This window comes from Xyrauchen texanus, chromosome 13 (genome assembly GCF_025860055.1).
Source record: "Xyrauchen texanus isolate HMW12.3.18 chromosome 13, RBS_HiC_50CHRs, whole genome shotgun sequence".
In the NCBI taxonomy this organism is placed as follows: domain Eukaryota; kingdom Metazoa; phylum Chordata; class Actinopteri; order Cypriniformes; family Catostomidae; genus Xyrauchen; species Xyrauchen texanus.
In genome coordinates this window covers 39,917,789-39,941,946 of record NC_068288.1, presented here as the reverse complement: position 1 = coordinate 39,941,946, position 24,158 = coordinate 39,917,789, and the positions used below count along the sequence as shown (strand labels likewise).

Genomic DNA, 24,158 nt, shown 5'->3' with positions numbered 1-24,158 from the left:
AATTATTATGAGATCAGTTTTTATTCATTTGGTAAAGGTAGAAACAATTACTCTTTTTGTGTATTGAAAGATCTGTGCACCGTTACACATAAAAATGTGTTTTATGCAACTTGCATTTACACCATATAAATGACCATCGTATAAAACAAATTGCCTTTTTCCTTACAAAATAATCCTATCAAATAAAGTGACAGAAACTTCGTGTAAACTTTGCCAAATTTAAAACAAAGATAGTTTCAAGGGATTATTCACACAAAAATAAAAATACCACCATTAATTACTCATGCTGTTCCAAACTTGTATGACTTTCTTTCACAAACACAAAGGAGGCGTCAGACAGAACAACAGCCTCAATCATAACTGTCTTTCATTGAATGGCAAAAAACAACAAAAATTGTAATGGAAATGAATGGTGACTGCGGCAAGCATACAAGCTTGGAACAACACGATGATGAGTAAAAGATGAGTAAATGTTAATTTTTGGTTAAACTATCCATTTAAGCTTGATAAGTATGTCAAAATGAAACAATAAACCAAAACAAAATCCACAAAAATATTTATACCTTCAAGGAATATTTCAAGTCTGCATTCAACATTATACAAGCACACATATACACACAAAGGAGAATTTAAAGAGCACTTTGGTCAGAAAACCCAAACCTGAGTTTGACTACTCTTCCCCTGTCCTGCAGAGGAGATAATAACCATCCCAACTCTACCAGGGAAAACATTTCAACACAACTTGTCTAGACAATCAGGAAACAGAATTGCTGCTTATAGTATCTAAACAATAAAGCTTGTTATTTTTAAAACTCTTACAGTTCCATGATGATGTGCACTAACACATTCCAGAACCATTTGTCATTACAGAATAGCAGATGAAGCAAATTTAAAATTTAAAGAGCAGATCAAACCAACAAAAAGATTACAAGCTAAAACACTGCTTAAAGGTGCTTCTTGTCTCTAGGCATTCCACTTGTTTGCAAGCTCAATTTTCTTTTGTTCAGGCTTTGATGTAGAAATATACATAGCTGGCAGTCATACAATAATTAACTGTTACATAAAACAGGGGTCTGTCCTTCATAAAAAAATGAATAGCTATGATTCCTCATTCAAAACAGTATCATTAAATAAAGACATTTAAAATGTCCTATCAGCACTTCAAAACGAAAATCAAAACGGCACCTCTGTTTATGAGGAATGAAAATTGAAATACCGTGCACAAATTCGACACATTTCTGTACACATTTGTATGTTAAAATGTGTTTGTAAGTATATTAGGAAGCTGTCTGTTTGAATCATTCTTTGAGAGTCCAGTGCATATGAGCTTTTTTCTTTTCATATTTATTCTGCATAGAGTATACCAAAACTGAAAAGGTGAAAAGCATTTAAGATCCTCTTCTTATTCTAGTTCTCAAGCGAGCAACGGTTCCCCATGAACTCTGAAGCGATACACACATGTGTATTCCAAGTGACCCCAGTTGCTTAATATTCTCAGCTCTACCAGGCTGTAGATATTTGAGGCTTCCTATGAGAAATAAAATAATATTTTTTTTCATTATTGGGCTCCTGCTCCATTTTTGACTTCCTGTGTGTGGATGACTTACCGGAAGCTTGAAAGTTTGAATGGGCTCTCCATCCTGGTCGTACGTGTATGTCCCAAGCAGCTTTCCGTCTTCGTTCTCATTAGTCATACCCTACACACACGGGTAACCGGTAAATTTGGACTTTGTAATAAGAGCGTTTTAACATTGTCATGAATGTTAAAACGATGAAATTATAGAATGTTGACTTACATAGACAGCAAAATCCTTTGGTGCACTATCAATGTGTCCTGTTGGTGAGAGCACTCTAGGAAGGTGTTCAAGTGAGACATGGTTGATTTTTATCGGATAGGACAGTGAGATCACTAGGAAACCCTGTGAGCCACGGAATGCCCAACACTTCCCAGGATACAGCTCTGGCTAAAACATAAAAAAAAGTGCACGTTTGTTTTTCTATAATGTTGGGGACATCCCATGTGCTCATTATATTATCTTTCCCTAACTGTACCTCTACCCTTAAGCCTGACCCTCACAGATTTTTACAGATTTCAGATAATCAAAAGTGGATAGTTCTATGACAGTGTTTGTGTTTTTACAGTTATAAAGTGAGTTTACCTGGATAACTGTGCGAGGGCTTTCAGATTGATACCAGAGAGGTATGCCAAATAAACTGATACACGCAGATCTTGTGTTATACGTCTCTGAACAACGAGTGTTTATTACACTGGCACCTAAAACACACCCACACAAACATACAATATTGTATACTGTGCCTAGTACTTGTATATTTGTTTGCACTTGTATATTAATCTTAATTATATACATATAGTTACTTATATGTGTATATCTACAGTAATATACAAATGTAAATATATATATTTACACTCTCAGAGCACTTTATTAGGAACATCTGAACACCTACTTATTATATATTACCTAATCAGCCAATCATGTAGCAGCAGTGTAGTGCACAAAATCATACAGATATAAGTCAGGAGCTTCAGTTAATGTTCACATCAACCATCAGAATGGGGAAAAATGTGATCTCAGTGATTTCGACAGTGGCATGATTGTTGGTGCCAGACGAGCTGGTTTGAGTATTTCTGTAACTGCTGATCTCCTGGGATTTTCACACACAACAGTCTCTGGAGTTTACTCAGAATGGTGCCAAAACAAAAAACATCCAGTTAGTGGCATTTCTGTGGACGGAAACACCTTGTTGAAGAAAGAGGTCAACAGAGAATGGGCAGACTGGTTCGAGCTGACAGGAAGGCTACGGTAATTCAGATAACCCCTCTGTACAATTGTGGTGCGTAGAACGGCATCGCAGAATGCACAACATGTCGAACCTCAAGGCGAATGGGCTACAACAGCAGAAGACCATGCCGAGGTCCACTTCTGTCAGTTAAGAACAGAAAGCTGAGGCTGCAGTGGGCACAGGCTCACCAAAACTGGACAGTAAAAGAATGGAAAAACAGTGCCTGGTCTGATGAATTTCGATTTCTGCTGAGGAACACAGATGGTAGGCCCACGGGTAGGTACAACCTCAGCACATTTGTTCCCCATTCTGATGGTTGATATGAACATTAACTGAAGCTCCTTAACTGCATCTGCATGATTTTATGAATTGCACTGCTGCCACACAATTGGCTTATTAGATAACCACGTGAAGATGTAGGTGTACAGGTGTACCTAATAAAGTGGTCACTGAGATAATGTATATATATATATATATGAATAGGGTCTGTTCCAAAAGCATCCCCCTGAGGCAGCATTTTAAAACATCATAGGCATGCTCCTGATGGAAAGGCTGTTTCAAAAGGTAAGTGTCTTAATTATGCTGCTTTTTAAGATATCTAGTTTAGGCCAAATTCTAAGGTATATTTGAATGTATCCTTCCCTGGGTTGGCGATCCCAGAGTGCACCTTGATGAGCTCGACATAAAAATAAATCCAAGCTGGCAAACAAAGCGGAAAAATTACAGTTTAATGTGATACAAAACCAACTATTTTACCCAAAATAGGTGTACGCTGTGCATATTTATGCTCATTAGAGGATTGCGTCGTTTCTCTCGCATCACCTGTATAAAAGCCAGTCGAGTCTCCCATGCGCTGTATATGAGGAGCACTATTTAAAAGATGCTCGGAGCTGCCGCCCATGAAGAGCAGTCCAAAGTCTATTATGAGGCTCCATTTCAATAAGGATACTGCCATAGAAGTCAGATCCTATGTAGGCAGGACAGTGAAGCAGCGTACTAAGTTCTGGAACAGACCCATAATGTTCAATTCAAAACTACTGTGAGCTAAATTTTTACCAGAAGATTCCAAGGCGTAGTCTGCCATTCCAATTCCATCAGCCCTGTACAGACTAATTGCCCTGTTCACGATTTCTTTCACATCCTGTTACACATTAAAAACATACTTAATAAAACTCAAAGACATCATGATTCTGATGAGTACACTTTAAAACTGCCCTTGAGTAAAACAGCTCAGCAGTATAATGAAACCAAACGTAGCCCATCAAAGACCCATCCTCAAAAATACAGTTGAAAATTAGTCCAAATTATTATTTTTTCGATTTAAAACACTATTAGACACAGATACACACCTGTACTGTAATGTCTCCAGCTCCCTCCTGTTGAAGCGTCTCCCCTACAGTCCGCCACACATCTCTCGCTTGCTCTTTCTTCTGCCCCAGTTTGTCTAGTATCTGTTTCTCTAGATCCTCCAGTGCCCTCTGCAGCTCAGGACGAGCAACTATAGTTGATTCCAATGAGCTTGTATCTTTCATGTGTCTTATGAGCCACTCAGACATCTCTGCTTTCAGCTACAGAGGACATGGCATCATTGTCTGATTATTTTGCCCTGTAATCCTCGAATTGGCATTAAACACCAACATTAAAAGTCGTGGAAAAGTGAGTATGTGTCCTTACATTTGTGTTGAGAGTGTCTAGTGCATCAACTCTTTCCATAAGGAGGTCTGAACCCAACTGAAGCTTTGAGAGACCTGCATTCAGGTCAGAAATCTGCTGCCCATGCTCAGACTCAACACTAGGGAGAGACAGTGAACATTAAGCTGAACAGTTTGTGGTATTGCACATGTCTGTTGCACAGACGTGTTGGATGAACTGTGTGACACATTTCAATATTTCGAAAAATCCCTAAACCCAAGTATGTGCAATCGTAATAGTGATGTTTGCCTTAGCAAGAAGCAATAACAAGATTAAAACAAGTAAAAAATAATAAGTACAAATGTTCAGAAAATGGGAAAAGACACTGACTTTTTCATTTGATTAGTCAGAAACTTCATATCGGTATGCAGCATCTAGGAGACAAGCACACAGATAGACAAAACTGTGTAATTAGGTGGGTGACATTTGGTAGAAGAGGGTGAATACCAATATACAGAAAACGATATGTGTCAATCAGTGTTTCGTTTTCTCACCTCAGAGTTGACCTTCTGCCTTGCACTCTCCATCTTCAGCAGTTCAATGTCTCTCTAATGATAGAGTTACAAAGACAAAGAAGGAAAGGCAATGAGACATCTTTCGTTGTGCACTTTTGTTGTTGTAGACACTGATGCTAGATTTTAGATTGTTGGATGTGACTCGATTTTATTCCTCACCATCAGGTTGGCCTCTCTTTCGTACAAGTTTACGATCTCATCCTGCAGGTTAGTCAGGCTGGCATGTTGGAAATTGTCCTAAAAAGCGCAACACATTTATTTGTAAAATAAAATCAAGTTAAGAGAAAGCAGTAGTAGCTGAAAAGTACAAAAAAAGGCTCAGGCCTATATGGCTATTTAAACTGGAGATAAGTTTTGCTTACATTAACAGCTGCTATCAAAGGAGCATCAGTGTGTTTGACAGGTGGAGTCCTAGAAGCAACCTCATGAGGGTGAGAAGCAGCAGATGGGAACAAGTACCATATTCCTACAACAAAACAATTCGACAGTTCGTTTCACTTGCATAACCCTGCAGTTTCAAAAATGAAAATTCTCTCATCATTTACGCACTCTCATGCCATCCCAGATGTGTATGACACAAAAGATTTTTGGAAGAATATTTCAGCTCTGTAGGGCCATACAATGCAAGTGAATGGGTGCCAAAATTTTGAAATGTCCACTTGTGTAAAATGGGTTGTCTTGAAATACAATTTTCAATATTTTACAAAGGGGTTTCCATCTGCTGACTCACCAAAAATGAAGCAGACTAGGAGGAAGAAGAGAAGTACAGCCTTTCTCATACCTGTAGTGCATCTATGGAGAAAAACAGAGGATAATTGATCATGTAACTATATGAACCAAAGCTAGTTGATTAAAAATGCACCTGTCAAACATATGAACACACACACAGAGAGAGAGAGAGAGAGAGAGAGAGAGAGAGAGAGAGAGAGAGAGAGAGAGAGAGAGAGAGAGAGAGAGAGCAATGTACCTGCTGAGCAAATACACATTGATCAGAGACACTCGAGAGGTGAGGCTGTACCATGAAGTGCCCAGCCACCAGTAAAACATAACCAGAGCTTGAGCTGCAACATACAGTACACATGAGCACATGACTTTCCCCACTCTACAGCAGGAGAATAAGACTGATTGTTCATGTTAGTGGAGGGAAGGGAGGATTTATACATTTAATACCTGGAGAACTAAACACGTCCCACACGTCAAATGCTGGTTCAGCCACAGATCGGGCAGAACCTGAAGGAAAGGAAATAAAAAAAGCTTAATAATTCTCTACTTTTTAATACACAAAATGGCCAACATTAGCAACCAGACAATCAGTGATTTTTTTTTTTATGTTATAAACTTGAAATGCACACATACCAGTGCTTGGGTTGATGTGTTTCTCATATTGGTCTTCAGCTGATGAATATCCTGAGGAGAAGCCTTGAGCAGTATAGGTTTCACCTTAAACCCAGACACAGAGAAAGGTAAATATAAAGAATGAGTAAGTGCGAATTTAAGAGCAGACTGTTTTGCAAACAAACTCTTAATGAAGGATGGGGCAGTGATCCAACAGTAAGTTGCAGTCTGTGTTTACTAGGGCTGGGTAAATAATATCGATTTTCAGATTTGCATTGCGATCTTCATTTGATCTCGATATCAATTCTTATTTCCTAAGAACAATCTTTAACTCTATGCAGCAACCCTCTACAATGCCAGTAAATCACTTACATATGCGACCAAATGTTCAGATTTCACTCACCATGATGGAGAAGTATATCAGCGAAGATGCTAGGCACTGAGATCCTATCACTGCATGAATATTTATGCTTTATATGCAATTTCAAGATATTATATTTATTGATGGAATACATGGATTTGTACATTTTTAAAAAGCAAAAATTTAAAAGGTCCCTTGTATAATTAAGTTTAATAAAATGAAGTTGTATTTCTGTCATATGTAAACCAAATTGAATTTTAACTGAAATATACCCATATAAACCGGAATCGAAGCGAATCGATATCAGAACTTGTAACTCGAGAGCTTGTAAATCATAATCAAATCAAATAAGGAAATTAAACAGAAATAATAATGACCAATTGATGAGCGTTTTTTGAGCTGATTCTCAGCAAGTATCTGGTCACATCTGTTCAAGAAATCTCACTGAATCGAACTTAAGTTCTAGGTTGATGACTCAAGACACACAGCTGAAGTACTTGTTCTGGCTATGCAGCGCGTTGAAATGTCTGACTCAAAAAGAACCGACTGAGCCGGTCCCAATGTTTGCAGAGGATTACCGAGGACTTGATATGTGTTGAGACGTTAATGTCAATGGCCAAAAAAATGGCGGGGCGAAGGGCGGGTCGTGATTCTACACATCCGATCCCTTATCGGGCTAATTAAGCCTCTGAGAGGGATAAAGGTCGATTGCGGACGGTGGTGCGGGAGAGAGATGTTTACGGACATGACCGTCACGTGTGTGTGTTTGTCTTTTGTTTAAGTTACTCATTAAACTATTATTTATATTGTCAAGCTGGTTCTCGCCTCCTCCTTGCCCGTTTATATCGCTTTACAGGGACCTGTCTAGTTTTGATCAAAAATTTATTTTTTCAAATAGTGATGGTGCTGTTTTTTACACCAGTAATGTCCTGACTATACTTTGTAATCAGTTGAATGCCACTTTGGTAAATTAAATTACCAATTTCCACCCGAAACAGTAAAATCTGTACATTATTACAAACTTTTGGCTGCCATTGTAAATAAATTCAAATTAGAATTTGACCAATATTGGATTGTGCGGATTCGATAATGTGTTGAAAGAAAGCTAGTTAGTCTGCCAATATATATATTTTTTTAATTGGTAGCCTATATTAAATGTTTCATTGATTCAAAGCGTGTAACTTTTAACTTAAAAGGCACTTTAACTTTGAAATACAATGGGGACACTTATTTTGAAATATATGCGCATCACTGCTTCCAGTTGCTCATTCAAACAGATAAGTGTAATAAAATGTGCAATCCTACAGTAATCTACAATGTATTACAATATAAAATAAAAATTTTCATATTTCATCAACACTACATCATTATCAACAGATGATCATTAGTGATCGCTTGTCATACATTTCTGATATGGCATAATGCTTGTGAACTGCTCTGCAACAGCATGAAACTCTCACATCTCACTTTGAAGGAAGCAGTGCAAGCATTTATTTAATTAAATCATATTCTTTTGAAGTTTGTTAATCATATTAGGTCATAACATGATTCCTGTTTTTCCGCCCCCAAATTTAAGACCTCTATAAATAAAAATTAAGTATTTTGTTGTATCATTTATGATATTTAAGACTTTATATAATTAAAGATTTTGGAAAACTGAATCGAAGTCTTTTTAAGGATCTGCAGAACCCTTTTAATGTTTTAAGCTACAAACAATATTTTAATTCCCTCAGAACTGTTTAACAATATTTAAACCCACTCCTTTACAATTTTTCTTATTTCTCCCCACAATCAGCCTACAAAATGTAGATTCCATGAGGACCTGCTCATCAGTACTAACCATTCTCATTTTTAGTGTCAGTGAGCTCACCTAGCTGCCCATCCACTGTGTAATTCACACTGCTAGCACAGCTTGAATTTCGGGAAGCGCTGCCTGTACTCTTGCGCCCAGCCCTCTTCTTAAAAATCCTGGAGGAAAAAATAGGGCGGAGACAGAGAGACCTGTGTCAGGATCATTATTGCAAATGCACATGAACACTAAATATATGATGAACTCCAGCACATACAAAAACACATATGTGAAGCAGCACACCTGAGAGGACTTTCTTTGTAGGACATCTGGCCTGTGGTTTCAGTGGAACTGGTGCTGGCAGCATCATCATCAGGTAAGGAGGACGTCCCTTTAGACACATTGAGAGCAAACCTTGAGCTTCGCCTTGACATTTCTGCAAAACACACCAACATGTAGGCTTATATTATAGTTATGCTTTCCAAAGTATCCAAGATAAAGTATTGTGGGGAAGTGGTGTGCGAATATAATTTGCACATCTAAGTACTGTAATTCATACATTGTGCAATAAGTGCTATAACTATTGCTTACACCCAAAACACTTAACCCTAAGAATTTAAATATAGCAGTTAACACATCCCACACCATTTGTACTGCAGACATAAATTATACCTTACATTGTACTGCTAGTTGAAAAAGTGTGCTATATATTCTCTAAGAAATTAGACTTTCATCAGATGATGAAATGGGCGAAAATTCCCATAGACTGCAATTTAGCTGTATTTATGGACCAAATCTAATATCTGCAAAATAATCTAGGCTAATGTGACTTGTCGGAATAAATGTTCATTGTGACTATTTTAAATGAATGTAATCATGCATTGAACAGCTGTGTAGTTTATCATATTCACACTGTAATGCCTTTTGTGGCGATTAAGTGCATTTACATTAAGGAATAGCACAGAGTATTTCAAAAATTAGAACCAGTAAACAAGCTAGACTAGAGTCTCAGATATTTGAGCTAAAGAGAGCCTTGTGCTACATGTGCATTCAATTTTCTCTCTTTATTATTATTAGCCTACATTTACTCATAAGCAAACATCCTTAGCGAGGAAGACTAACCGCTGGCAAGCACATTTTGACATTAAAAGGACAACGAGTACCTTCCAGGTTTCCACAATCTTTAGCTGCAGTTACAAAGTGTTACTGATCTTTGGGTAATTCCTAATCTGAAACAGCAGGCTCATCCCAGGTAGGGTGACACATCTTTTAGAAGAAGATTATTTTAAGCAGAGCTCGGGACATGTGCTGCAAATTCCCAAACCATAACCTCGACGATCAAACATCGACTTTATCCACTTCCCCTCCAATCATTTACATCGAATTCGAGTTGGATAATTTGGTTGATCTATAGAACACAGACGTCATTTTTACACTTTAATTAGCTAGAATTTTGTGCTCCAAGTTCAGCAAAATGGCACAATACAGTATTCATAATCTGATAAAAGACCCCCCCCCACTCCTTAAATCGGATTCAGTTAATACGCTAAAGCTGCATAAAACACTAGGCTTGCAAACAAAACAAATACGTCATTAACTAATATTGGTGGACATCACAGAAAATAGTTTTTGAGGGTTTGGGAACACACTCAAATAAAGAAAAGTATAATTCTGTATGGCAATCCAAATGGAGCAAACCTGTAAAGTTACTATCTTTTCGGATTTCAACTGAGCAATAGATGTTTTCAGTGAAGCAAAATAAATAACAACCTCCAAGGCTGTTGGACGCAACGTGACTACTTTAAGACTAAATCCCTCTCTTTAGCTAATAATCCCTCTAAAAGCTCATTTTAAACAGACAGTGCTGTCTCAACAGCTCAGATGTGTTCATTAAATTCACAGTTTCCTTATTTGTTTCCCATTGTTACCTCAAAATTGGACTATTTCACTGCTGCACACACAATCATTTTCAGTGTGGTGGATGATTTTATAACTCTATACAATTCTACCTATTGCTGTTTTTTTGTGTGTACACAATAAATCTCCAATCAAGTACATTAAACGTTGAAACCAGGCATGAAAACATAATAATGAACAGAAGAAAATATGGATAACGTTTAAGCATGTTAATTAATGTATTGTGCATCCCTAATTTATTGTAATGATTGCTCTATCTATCTATCTATCTATCTATCTATCTATCTATCTATCTATCTATCTATCTATCTATCTATCTATCTATCTATCCTGCAAACACATGCCGTCATGTGTGTTTAACTGTATAGTAATGAGCTTTAGTTCACAGCAGGGGGCAAATAAGTTTCCATTTTTTACTTAACAAGACTTTGGCGATTCCATTGATATGTGCGCCAATTTTCAACCGCAAAAAAAAGTTTAGAACGGCTATTTCTTGACGTGCTCCCTAAATGAAAGTTTTTCCAGGACTCTGAATGAGTTGTTTAATGAACAATCACAAACAGACATCCCACATTAGAACACAGCTAAATACAGTTTTGGATGGACAGGCATGCTACCAGCACGTTTGCGTCCATGCAAATGCGTCCTCAGCATCATTTCTAAACCTAGCGTGTAATGATGGCTAGTCCCATAAGCACGCAACATGCCGACGATTTGAATATGACACTTCAACTTTTTGACACTTTCATACACACTGATTTCTTTTTTTTTTTTTTTTTACCTTCACGATGGGTCTCCATCAAGACATTCAGCCTGTCAAACTGTCAGTGCTGCAGCGAACCGCTCATCCAAGACGGCTACACAGTCCACAATATAGTATTAACGTCAGATACGTCGCACACACGAGAATTACACTTTAACGACGACCTGAAATACGTCAATTCCGTAACTTACAACTGTCCCGACAGCGCTAAGACAAGAAGATATGAGGACGGAAGAGCTCTTATTATCAGGAAGGGTCTCTTAACATTTGTCAGCGCGGCGGCTCCACCTCTCGACGATGTATCGTGTTGTTTTTAGAAAGACGAAGTAGCCAATGACGGCTGGTTCAGCGTCACAGCACGCCATCTTGTGGATATATTTAGTAACGTTCAAAATTTAGTAAAACCGTCTTTCGCGCTCTTGGGCAACGGTTTCTAAAACAAGATTTAAAAATGCTCAAATCCAACGATTATACACTTTAATACTCCATCATAATACAAATAATTAAATATAATTAGGAGACTTTTTTTATTTAGAAATTAATATTAATATACTATTCATCATTATTATTAATTATACTAATAATAATAATATAAATTAATAATAATATTAATAGTAATATATGTTCTTAAAATATATCTGAAGATAATTATCATATAAACGTGCCGATATTATGCGATACATTATTTAGATCGGAAGGTTTGAAACTCAACACCCTCATTATAAAGGGCGCTCTGTACATGCAAAAATGAGGGTGACAAATTAGCATTTTTATTTTAAGAGGTGTAATTCTAATCTAATCATCAATCCCGGCAAACAAACAAACTGGTTTGAATATTTACTTTTCCCCAAAGAAGACTTACCTTTTCTTGAGCAGTTGACTTTTCGAGGACACAGCGAACTAAGTTGAAGTCAGAAATAAACATTCTTCACTCAATTAAAAACAAACAAACTGCATTAAAACAGTATTACAAACATGAGGGCAAGATACCCTAAAAAAGGCTAATTTTAATATTTTTAATATACAGAAGTGGTCACCATTGGCCAGTACCACCACTGACACACCACCACCACAAAAAGTCAAAACAGCTTTGGAGAAGTACGTTAAGATTATAATAAAACTCATTAAAAAAAAATATATATATATATATATATATATATATATATATATATATATATATATATATATATATATATATATATATATATATATATATATATATATATATATATATATATATATATATATATGTTTCCATCTGAAAGCACTAAATATTAAATTAAACAAATGACAATAAAATGCAAAGTAATCTCTTCATTAATCAAAACACTTTTTGAATGTAACTGTATTCTGATGCCAACTATTTAAATTGTATCTGTAGTGTAATACAGTTACTTATATTTTATATTTTGTTACACCCCAACCCTGTTAATAACACATGTACACAAATATTTCACTCCGAATGTGTTTTAGGTGGTTTAGTGAACGCTTAAGTTTAATTCGCTGCTGTTTTAAACAGAATGGAAGTTTTTGCAGCAGAACTTTGCACTGCTCACAATAATAAAAAGAAAAAAATTCTGGACTGTGCACCAGAACTTACCATAGCCTATATGTGTTAATGGGATTTTTTGTTATTTCACATACTGTAAAATTGTAATCTGAATGACACATCAGGTGTTTCAGGGCTATCATCTTACATTTAAGGTTCCTTTTTATTACACCCAAAAATAAAAATTATCTTACTGTTTACTCGCACAGATGCTATTCCATGTGTATGACTTGCAAACAGAACACAAACAAAAAGATTTTTAGAAGAATATCTCAGCTCCATAGGTACATACAATGCAAGTGAATGGTGACCAAAACTTTGACTTTTACCTTTACAAAAAGCACATAAAGGCAGCATAAAGTAATTTAGATGACTCCAGAGGTTTAAACCATGTTTTCGGCAGTGACCTATTTGATTTTGGGTGAAAACAGACCAAAACATAACTTCTTTTTCACTGTACATCTTGCCATTACAGTCTCTAGGCATGATCATTATATCAAGCTTGATTACACATCCTAGTGCTTGATGCATGTGCAGAGTGCTAGATGGCGCTAAAAAGTGTAATCAAGCTTGAAATCATGATCGCCAAGGAGGCTGCTGATGTCAAGATTTATAGTGAAAAATAAGTTGGCCCATATTTTGGTCTGTTCTAACCCCAAATAAATTGGATAATTTCAGAAGACATGGTTTAAATCACTGGAGTCTTCTGTATTACTTTTATGGTGCCTTTATGTGCTTTTTTGTTGCTTCAAAGTTTTGGTCAATACATACAACTTGTATTGTATGGACCTACAGAGCTAAACTATTCTTCTAAATGTCTCTGTTTGTGTTCTGTAGAAACAAGTCCCACATCTGGGGTGGCATAGGGGGAGTGAATTATGAGAGATTTTTTTTTTTGTTAAACTATTCCTTTAAAACCTGGCACTCTCAATGATTTACCACTTAGTAGTTTAACTGTTCCCACTGGAATCTTACAAACGTTTTTAAAGGTATTTAGTATTTTTAATATACAGAAGAGGGCGCCATTGAGCTGTCCCATCAACCACTGACACACCACCACCACCAACAACAAAAGTCAATGCAGCTTTGGAGAAGTATTTTTAGATATAATAAAACTCATTTAAAACATAATTTGCTAATGTCAAACTCAGCAGTTTCATTTTTCTTTTGAGCTCTGGAAGTGGAAGTTTAACCCATCCCGAGTTGAAATGAATTTGCTTTCCTACCCTTTCATTCAAATAAAAAAAGACATTTACCTAAACATTCAAATAAACAAACACTCAGACACAAAACAAATGGCTGTACTTTTAAATTAACTGCATCCACAAGCCTGTTGTGGGTAAATAATAATAATAAAACCTTTTGCAGTACAGACCAAGCAATGAACTTAAAATCAATTCTTAAACTTTTGAGAAAACAAGCTTTTGTGAGAGATGTTTTTGTTGCTGGGAGACAGACAGGGTGATTGTGTTCGTAGCCAACACAATCTGTACCCTTCTCAACTGTGGCAGTTCTGGCTTACTAGGTGCCCAAGGCGAGATCCGATGTACCTTTCCCCCATCAAAATCTTCCGAGCTCTGTGTGGGGGCGGGATGGCACGATTTTGGGGCACCTTTCACCCATCACAAGCCAAGAGTTGGATGGCACAATTCGGGGTAACTTTCCCCCATTGCGGACTTGCGAGGTCTATGCAGGGGCAATCAATCAGGTACCCTGTCGTGCCGCACTAGGCGCCTGCCTATATTGCCTCTGCCAAGATCTGCCAATGCTTCTCAATGAGTCAATGGTTTAACTGAATATTGTAAACTTTAACGCTGTCTAGGAAGATTTGAAATGTCACACTCGCCTCCCAGATGTGCTAATGAAAAGGGAGCTCAGACTGCACTTACCTTGAAGGAAACAAACAAATCAATAGCTTATCCTTAAGGGCAACTCCTTATCTAGGTGTTTAGGACTAATTGTAATTTTCAGATGTGCCTGATTAGTGTCATGGAAAATTGGATATAACTTTACACAGCAAAATTTATTAAATGATTATATCCCAGTAAATAATGCGTATTAAGTCTTATGGCTTTACTTTTGAAACAATGACAATATTGACATTTATAGATTGGCCTCATTCACTTCCATTGTAAGTGCCTCACTGTAACCTAGAACGTTTTTATTCTATTTTTATTTTAAAAAAAGAAGGGACCAGTCGGAATACATTTTTTGTGGTAATTAACAAACTGAATCACAACTTCTTTTGACTGCAGCTTAACTTGTATTAAAACCGGAATATTCCAATAAGGTTTCAATGTTCTCTAAAACCAGTCTGTGCACCTTGAATTATTAAGGGAGGCGAGTCATCTATATCATTTTTTGTAGTAATAAACAATGTCAAAATGCTGTTTATTGAGACGAACTTGTATTGATCCTGGAATATTTCTTTAAGATTACATAATCAAAGGCAAGACAAATCAACTTCAAGCTCTTTCTGTCTCTCTGACTCACACAGACAGACAGACAAAAATTAAAGGATGAAAAAAATGGAATCCCCAAATAAATCCCCTCAGACCCAAATATGGCTCCCTTGATCAAAACACATTAGACCCAGGTAAAAGAGTTTGGCCTTGACATTTTTCTTCTTGTTCAAACTGCTGAGTGATTTATTCATGACTGGGAAAGCTGGGCCTGATGAATCAGTTGCACAATTGTATGTGAAAGGCAATTCTTTTTTCCAGAGCTCACATTTGCATCTAACAAGACACAAGGCTTCCCCTCATAACAGAGGATGGGTTGATCAAGGTTACGCCCACCTCCAAGGTCCTTAATAAGAATGTTTTCATTACTAAGTCTCCTGCTCTGTTTCTCAGAAATGTTTTTATATATACAGTTGCATACTTTATATTTACACACAAAGTTTATTATTTCTACACTGTTGAATTTATTTTTGAATATTTCATTTTATTTATTTGATACTATTTGCATTACATTTTTGTCTCACCTATTCTCTCTATTCTGAGTGTACTTTTTGCTATAATAATAACAAAGGAGAATCGGGATAAGTTGTCACTTTTGTCATCAGTGAATATTTCTTAGGGTAAGTTTATTTTCGTCTTGGGTCCAAAAAAGTTTTGGATATTTGACATTTTCACCGATATTGCCCATGAAAAAAGATGTAATTTTGTCACACTATCTGGGGCAAGCTGACCCAACCTGTCGTTAAACATTATTAAAGGTTTTTCAGCTAAATTAAAACATTAAAACAATTATGAAACAGCAAAAATCGCATACAACAATGTTAAACGATTGGTTTAGCCAACAAATATTTAAATTAATAAAATATGTAAATGTATATAATTTAAAACACAAGTGACCACTTGTCAACCAAAAAAAAAAATAATTGTGCAAATGGACCTTTATTAGAAATATCCTTCACCTAAGAACAACGTTTAAGCTTAATTACATAGTTGACCGCTGCTGAATGTATGCTAGTGTACTTTTAATGTTTACTTGTTTACCGAACAGCTAATGTAAAAATATTTTGATTTTGGAATTGTTGTTTGGATAGGATAGAACTCACCACAAATTATTCTAATTAAGGACTATTTTAAAGTAGGTTTTTGAAACCAACATACAAAACTGTAACGCAGTTCAATGGAAAGGAGGAGGCGAGAACCGGCTTGGCAATGTAAATAATATTTTAATGATAAACTTAAAAAAATACACAAACACACACATGACAGACATGTCCGTAAACGATCTCTCTCTCCCGCACCATCCTCCGCAGTCGGCCTTTATCCCTCTCTGAGGTTTGATTAGCCTGATAAGGGACCGGGTGTGTCGAATCACGACCTGGCCCTGACCTCCGCCCTGTCACGTTCCTCCCTCGTTCTCTCAGCCCCCGGCATGACGTACACCCCCCACCCCCCCTTTCCCTGGGGAGGGGCGTGCAGGCATCCCCGTCTGCCGGCAGATCATCCCCGTCTACCTGGATGAGGGAGGGGACAAGGGGAGGGAAACATAAATAATAAAAATGGGGGTACTTCCTGTAACAGTGTAGTACCCCCCAAAAAACACTGTATTTAAAATTTAAACGAGAGTGAAAAGGCCAATGCGGAGCGGCAGTGAGAGAGAGAGAGAGAGGAGAGAGATATGACAAAAAAAAGAGAGGACGTAACGCCCCACCGCGGTCTTGGGGAACAGATGGGGTCTCCCCCACCCCTGGCAGCGGTTCTCCGGCTCCAGGCGGTCGGCAGCGAGCCCCTCCCCGCTCGCGGTCGGCGGTCAAAGACCCCGCCGCGTTTCAGCGGCTGGTAGGGGATTCCTCCGCCCCGGCAGCGGCCTTGACCGCTCCAGGCGGTCGGTTAGGAGCCCCCTCTGCCCTCGCCGTCAGTGGCCGTTTATCCGCTTCCAGGCGACCGTGCTCCTCGTCCCCCGGCAGATGGCCACTGCTGCTCCATTGGGGTGGATGGTAGTGACGAGAACTCTACTACGGCGTATCCCTCCTCCTTTCCGGATTTCGGCACCAGTGTAACGCAGTTCAATGGAAAGGAGGAGGCGAGAACCGGCTTGGCAATGTTAATAATATTTTAATGATAAATTTAAACAAAAGACACAAACACACACGACGGACATGTCCGTAAACAATCTCTCTCTCCCACACCAAAGGCCTCCGCAGTTGGCCTTTATCCCTCTCAGAGGCTTGATTAGCCTGATAAGGGACCGGGTGTGTCGAATCACAATCCGGCCCCGCCCTCCGCCCTGCCACAAAAACATTTACTAGAAAAACATGCAATTGTGCAATTGGACTTTTGACTTAAAACCTTCTAATTCCCCATGTGACAACTTGCCCCAGTCTATGTTTCTGTGTATTTTAGCTGTGCATTGTATATCTGTAAGCCCATTTGCTCTATTTGACAAGGGAAATGCATCTTGTGCCTATTAGTGCCTATGACAAGAGAAATGTAAATACATTATGGCTTCCAGCCTGATTGCATCTTTTCAAGCTTGACTGATTGAGTGACAGAAATATTTTATCTTTGAAACAGAGATTGGTATATGGATTGTTGACTTTCTGTGAAACAAATTATGCAATAGCTGCCGCATACCGCTCCTGGAAAAAAAGAAAGATGTATTGTCGTTACACAAATCAACGGAAGCCCTGTATGAATGACAGTACAGATTCTGATGGAAAGAGCTCTGGAGAGAAAGTGAGTGAAAATGAGATTCATAGAAAATGCTCTGCAGAGACAAGCAAAAAGCAGAAAACAGAAAACAGAGATATTAATTATTCAGCAATACTCCCAACCTGGTGCAAACCCTGTCCCTGTTGGGGGTTGTAGTATGGAAATATTGTACCATGCTGTCTTATTTGTTTCCTGCCAGACTCTCTCTCCCCTACGGATGCTCAGCTTGAATACAACATTCAACCTTTAACCCAAAGTGCTCTAAGATTACAAGGATTGAAGAGTGAAGCTATTGACATTTCTCTTTGTCCACTTCAGGAGAATAGTACCTGGCTTAACTGTACCTAAATATTTTGATACAGAGAGAGGGAGAAGCAATAAGTGGAATCAACTTATATTCCAAAGACTTAATTGACAATTGACCTCCAGATTCAGTGGCGTAACTTTGATCTTAAGAGCCCTAGTGCAAGGCAGCAGGTGGCCCCCCCTCGTTTTCACCTTCCGGGAGAGGGTCCCTCTCGGTCATTTTAATGGGTGTACTGAGAACATAAATCAGCCCTGGAAAAAATTGTAGAGGGGCAGGGGGTTTTATGGCTGATGTGAAGTTGTCGACCCGGGTGGGTGGGGGCGAGATGGTGGTGTTTTGGCAATGTGTTTCGCGTTCCCCTTCAGCATATCGCCACCCTATTCATCATATTGTGGCTCACATTGGCATATCGTGGCCCTGTTTCTCAACTGGCCCACCGGGAAAAGGGTCATTCCGCATCTACTTGCCTGTAGTTACGCCCCTGTTCAGATATATTTGCTTAGACTCCATTTCCACCTGGTATTAATATGCATTTTTGGCAATCGGATCACATGTGGTCAGCACTAAATACAGGTCAAAATGGGGTCTAAAACGTTTTGTGATCAAATCTCAAAAACCACATATGTATGTGGTCAAAATTCCATCTGAATGCATCATATTTGATGCGTAAACGCTAATCCGTCCTGTATGTGTCCGGGCAGTAGCAAAGCATCACCCCTCACCTGTCAATCAACCGCTGCGCTAAATCAAGAGTTTAAATTTGTTAATAACTGTCCGCTACATACACAAGCAAGAGAACTTCACAGATCTTCAGTGTGTCTGATATCAACATGCAGGGACACTCATGAGAAGCACGAAAATCTGCAGCTCAGGTTAATACAACTAATCCACTAAAATAACAGACAGTTCTGCTTAAAATGTTGCATTTGTGGTTAGATTAAATTTCAGATGCATCAGGGAGAAATAGCGTGCCTTTTTTCACACATTCTTTGTCTTTTTGACTATTTAGTGCCTTCATGACATGCTGTAACACACTGACATAGTGACTGATGAGTCCCTCCTATCACAAGTGGTCACAGGAGACACAGGTGTAAACAGTGACGTGTCTCACCTGACCACATGGGATCGGACTCATCTTATTACCAGGTGGAAACGGGTAAGATAAATCCAGAGCACAGGAGGGGCACTTTCATTTTGGTCACCTGTTATGGTGATAATGCTGCTGTCTGGAAACTAATGTGCATACTGAAAGTAAGCTGTCTGACTTCAAGACAAGTATACTTGTGGTAGACAGTTTATATCATAAAGCTGTGATTTGTTATCTTTATTGCACATTTTCTGGGGTTTGGTTTATTTCAATTCATAAATACTTGGGAAGATTAATTGCAAAACAATAGCATCAGTCAGTAGAACTATTTAAATACTGCCAGTGCAGTTTTTAGAACTATATAATTTATTTAATTTCATTAAAAAAAAAAAATTAATATGTAAAGTATGATTTTATTTTATTTTATTTGAAGCACTAATTAAATAATACATCAATTGGACGGTCTCTAGGAAAATAATGCACGTTATGCTGAATAAGCTGATGCAAGAGCACAAATTCAGAATATACTGAAATTTATACAAACATAAGAGAAACCAGATGCAATACAAGACACTTAAAATAAGTGCTCTAAGTGCTCTAATGAAGGTTTCGAAATAGCTTTCAAGTGGTAAGTGTGTCTGATATCCATTGTAGGATCATGGAAGTGTTGAAGTTGTTAATTAGAGGTTGTCTTGCTCTTTAATAGACATTATGACTACATGTATTAAAACTGCACAGGAAAAAAGCATTGCTCAGAGGTTGCTCCTCCTGAGGGGTTAAACGACAATTTTTGCATTTGATTTTAGAGCAAAACTTCAGGGCAAAAAAAAAAAATATATATATATATATATATATATATATATATATATATATATATATACTTCAGATATATATATATATATATATATATTTATCTTAGAAAGGTGGCAGGATAGTTTAATTACACAGAGATCAAATCAGTTGATCAGAACCCTTGTATGCCAATAGGAGTCCAGAAATGGGGGAAAAAACAAATACTTTTTTGTGTTTCTTTCCAAAAGGTTTGAGTACCCATAATTCTAGAAGTATTAAAGATATCCAAATATTCTGTCAGATTCTGGTTCAGAACAAACTTTTGTTTTTGTATGTAAATTTTTAAGGCCCTTTATGGTTAAATTCCAGATATATGGGGCTCTCAATAAGGATCCATTCAAAAATTTTGTAATTTAGTCAATTTTCAGTGGTCGAAAACCCAATGTGGTTCACATGGTTTGAAGCAATTTTTTCCTTTTCAGCAAAACAAAGGTCTATAATTATGAAACTAGAAATGTAAAAAATAAATCTTAAAAATAAAGGTTCCAAAAAGGGTGTTTTGCTGCGATGCATAGAAGAAAAATTTTCAGATCCCCAAAGAACCTTCCAGTGAAAGATTCTTAAAAGAACCATTTTAAATAACCTTTTCCAGTCTAATCAACATTTTCCCACTACAAAGAAACTTTTGTGCAGTGGGAAGATTTCATGGATGTTCAAAGTTCATGCAAATAAAGAACCTTTATTTTTAAGAATGTATTACCCAAAAACAATAATGTCCAAATGTCCATTTTCAAGAGTTCAAAAGAACATTTTGATTAAGAATAAGTGACACAGGGGGGCTGGGTAGCTCAGCAAGTAAAGTCACCAGTTTGAATCCAGGGTGTGTTGAGTGACTCCAGTTAGGCTTCCTAAGCAACCAATGGCCCAGTTGCTAGTGTGGGTAGAGTCACATTGTGTTAATCTCATTGTGGTTCTCACTCTTGGTTGGGTGCATGGTGAGTTGTGAGTGGATGCCGCAGAGAATAGCGTGAAGCGTCCACATGCGCTATGTCTCCGTGGTAACATGCTCAACAAGCCACGTGATAAGATGCGCGGATTGACTTAGAGTGCATTGGGAATTGGGCATTCCAAATTGGGGAGAAAAGGGAGGAAAATCCACAAAAAAAATAGAATAAGCGGCACATGTATATGTTTTCTGCTTTGCAACTAGACTGCATTAGTTCTGTAGAAACCATGAGTAAATCTTTGTCAAAAGGTCAAGAAAACGTTCAAGTAGCATGATTCATGCCCACATCATTATGTCTCTCTCACTCTCTCTCTCTCTCTCTCTCTCTCACTCTCTCTCACTCTCTCTCACTCTCTCTCACTCTCTGTCTACTCAGTAACAGCTCCACTAACAAGCAGGTCTTGTCCAAATTCCGGTCACAATGAGAGCAGTGCATCCTCTTAATTATTGCACTCTGATGTGACCATGCTCTGGGACTGAAGGCCATTACCTCTACTAGAGCTTTCCATCGGCCCAATTATCTCATTTTGAAACTAAAGTGGGCTCTCATGTTTCCACAGTGCATTCTGGGTCACTGTATATAGTGCTGCAAGGAAAGCAGTGTCTGTGCTCTCCATTGCCTTTGGACAATTTATCCATCCCTTCAGAAAATTGCTCAGATTGTATGAAAATTAGATGATTAAGAAAGCAAAGGCAGCACTTCTGACTAGGGGTGGAAATCAAATGGTAACTTCCGATACGATACTGTACAGATATTTAAGTCACAACATGATATTATTGCAATTCATTATTTTGGGTGTATTATGATTCAAAACTGTGATATATTGTGATATTTCACCCAATATATCTCATTCATCTTCACTGGACTTCAGAGAACTGTTACCAAATCACCAAATGCATTGTTAAATTAATATATAAGTGCCAGTTTTCAAAACAAGGCCAGTTTATTTCCTAATATATATGTATATTGCAAAGCCATAAGCATATACAGTAAGACCATAATGGGTGCTTATATCTGCGGTTAGGTCAATGTAGCTACACTTTCTAAAAATTAATTATAGTATTTATGAATATAATAGTACCCTAAACACTTTCAAAACATTATTTATTACAACACAGTTTCAATACACAAAAGTAAAATAGATATCACCTAAAGAATTTACATTTGTGTAAAAATACCTAAGTTAATGTTACTACTGTAAAATTGTAATGCATTTTAGTAACGGTGGGTGATCATGTGTAAAGCATGATGACTGCACCTTCTAAGGGACTGTTGTTAATTTCCTAGATCAGTTTGGCAAAGATAAAAAAAATTACCATCACCGTAATGTGAAAAAATGTAAATAATAATAATATACGCTATTTGGCCTACAAATATCGGTACAATTTCACAAGGAAAAAGATCACTATATATAGATATTTCAATATTTTTTCACACCTCTGCTTCTGACATTGTGTTCACAGATTCTATACAGTGTTAAATAAACTGATTTGTGCTACCATATAATATTCATATTGTCACGACTCCATCGGGCTCTCCACCTCCTTCAGTGTTCCGCTACTCTTCACCCGACTTCTAATTCATCACACCTGCACTGTAAGCGATTTTCCAAGCTGGTGTCATAGAATCATGTTATGATACATACTTTTTTGCAAAATTATTTTAACATTGCTTATTGTACATAATGCTGCAGTTTCGTGGTGATATGAACACTAGAACACCACAAAACACGCTTTTATTCTCCTTTATACAAAACAGAAGATTATCAGGACACAAACACTTACATTTTGCCCCGTTCCTCACAACTCTATCACCTTCTAAAACCTATAGCCTAGTGCGTGATTTGCAAGGCAATACATTTGAATGATTACATTACATAACCAACTACATTTACAAGCTTGTTCTAGCACAAAATTCTGCAGTTGCTCAACTAATAGAACATTGAACTTGCAACGAAAAGTCCTGAAGAGCAAAATAATGTGATTGCTTCAGAAACTGCATTTTCCATGTCACATTTGCTTTTTATGACACTATCGTTTAGGGTTAGGAATGTGATCAAATTGTTGATTTGGCTAAAATTGAGCTCTCTTTTATCATTACTTTATGGACATGACTGATGTGTTATTTTTCAAAGTGATCAGATTTTCAGGGGCGAAAATACATTTGACTCTTGAAAGAGGGACCCGAGCCATTTCTGGGATCAAAAATTTTGTAAAGATTTGAGGGTGGGCTCTTAAGGCTTGAGCAGTAGGCTCAAGCACCTAGCAACAACCTAGCAACCACATTAAACACCTTGGAAACCACTTCACAATTCCCTAGCAACCACCTAAAACATTTTAGCATTTTGGTGATGAGTTTTTCACAGGAAAGCCAAAATGATCACATGAGAAATCGACACGATGCTTCGAAAGTTCATGTTCCCCAACATCGACCCCATTCAGCCGAATTACCGACAAGCTACAGCACTCATCAGACATTTTTGCATCAATTCAATTAAGTACATTTTCCTATTGCAATACTGAGTGTGTTCCATGAACCTTCGAGACAGGGATTCTGGTCAGGTGGGAACCAGGAAGTAATCGTGTTCACATTAAAAAAGGTGGTTGCGTTTTTGCTCCGCAATTAAATTTTTTGCTCCACACTAGCCAAGTCAGAACAAATCGATTTGGGTAGGGGGTGTCACAGTCAGTGACTGTTTTAGCTGATATTTCCCTCCAAGTCGATGAGCCTGTCAGACTTACCGATTCAAAACAGAGGGAAGGTGTCACTTAACGACTGCCTTTGACTTCTCACAACACTTCACTGTCACAAATGCTTCACTGTACAAACTTGTAAGGGATGCATATTTATACATAATGTTATATAAATGTAGACTACAATACTGTATATTTACTGTACATAATCTAAAGCTGTATACAAATATAAAGCTTGTTTAAGTAATATAAAATAATATAAGACCTAACTATTAAATGTAAGTGGTTTTACTTTTTTGGGCAGAAGAAATGGAAGTGCAGCGTAGTTCTAGCGCGAAGACAATCAGCTGTACATTATCACATCATTAGCTGGGTAAT

General features: G+C 37.6%; 1 protein-coding gene across 1 annotated transcript; it reads right to left on the bottom strand.

Moving 5' to 3' along the window:
• Window positions 1–13: 13 nt before the first annotated feature.
• LOC127654193 (SUN domain-containing protein 2-like) lies at window positions 14–11,448 on the bottom strand. The gene is made up of 18 exons (XM_052141264.1): window positions 11,193–11,448; window positions 8,798–8,930; window positions 8,576–8,673; window positions 6,366–6,449; window positions 6,180–6,239; window positions 5,977–6,070; window positions 5,740–5,801; window positions 5,372–5,475; window positions 5,169–5,246; window positions 4,989–5,042; window positions 4,825–4,868; window positions 4,477–4,594; window positions 4,152–4,370; window positions 3,859–3,943; window positions 2,160–2,275; window positions 1,797–1,964; window positions 1,608–1,697; window positions 14–1,528 (listed from the first exon to the last, which is right to left on the bottom strand). Exons 1-18 carry the CDS (start codon window positions 11,209–11,211, stop codon window positions 1,415–1,417), a joined length of 1,740 nt encoding a protein of 579 aa, XP_051997224.1. The 5' UTR covers window positions 11,212–11,448; the 3' UTR covers window positions 14–1,414.
• Between the last annotated feature and the right edge of the window lie 12,710 nt (window positions 11,449–24,158).

Coding starts and splice junctions, on each gene's coding strand:
- LOC127654193 (XM_052141264.1), bottom strand. Junction 6,240..6,365: donor ACACATCAACCCAAGCACTG/GTATGTGTGCAT, acceptor CCTTTCCTTCAG/GTTCTGCCCGATCTGTGGCT. Junction 4,371..4,476: donor TAGACACTCTCAACACAAAT/GTAAGGACACAT, acceptor TGTCCTCTGTAG/CTGAAAGCAGAGATGTCTGA.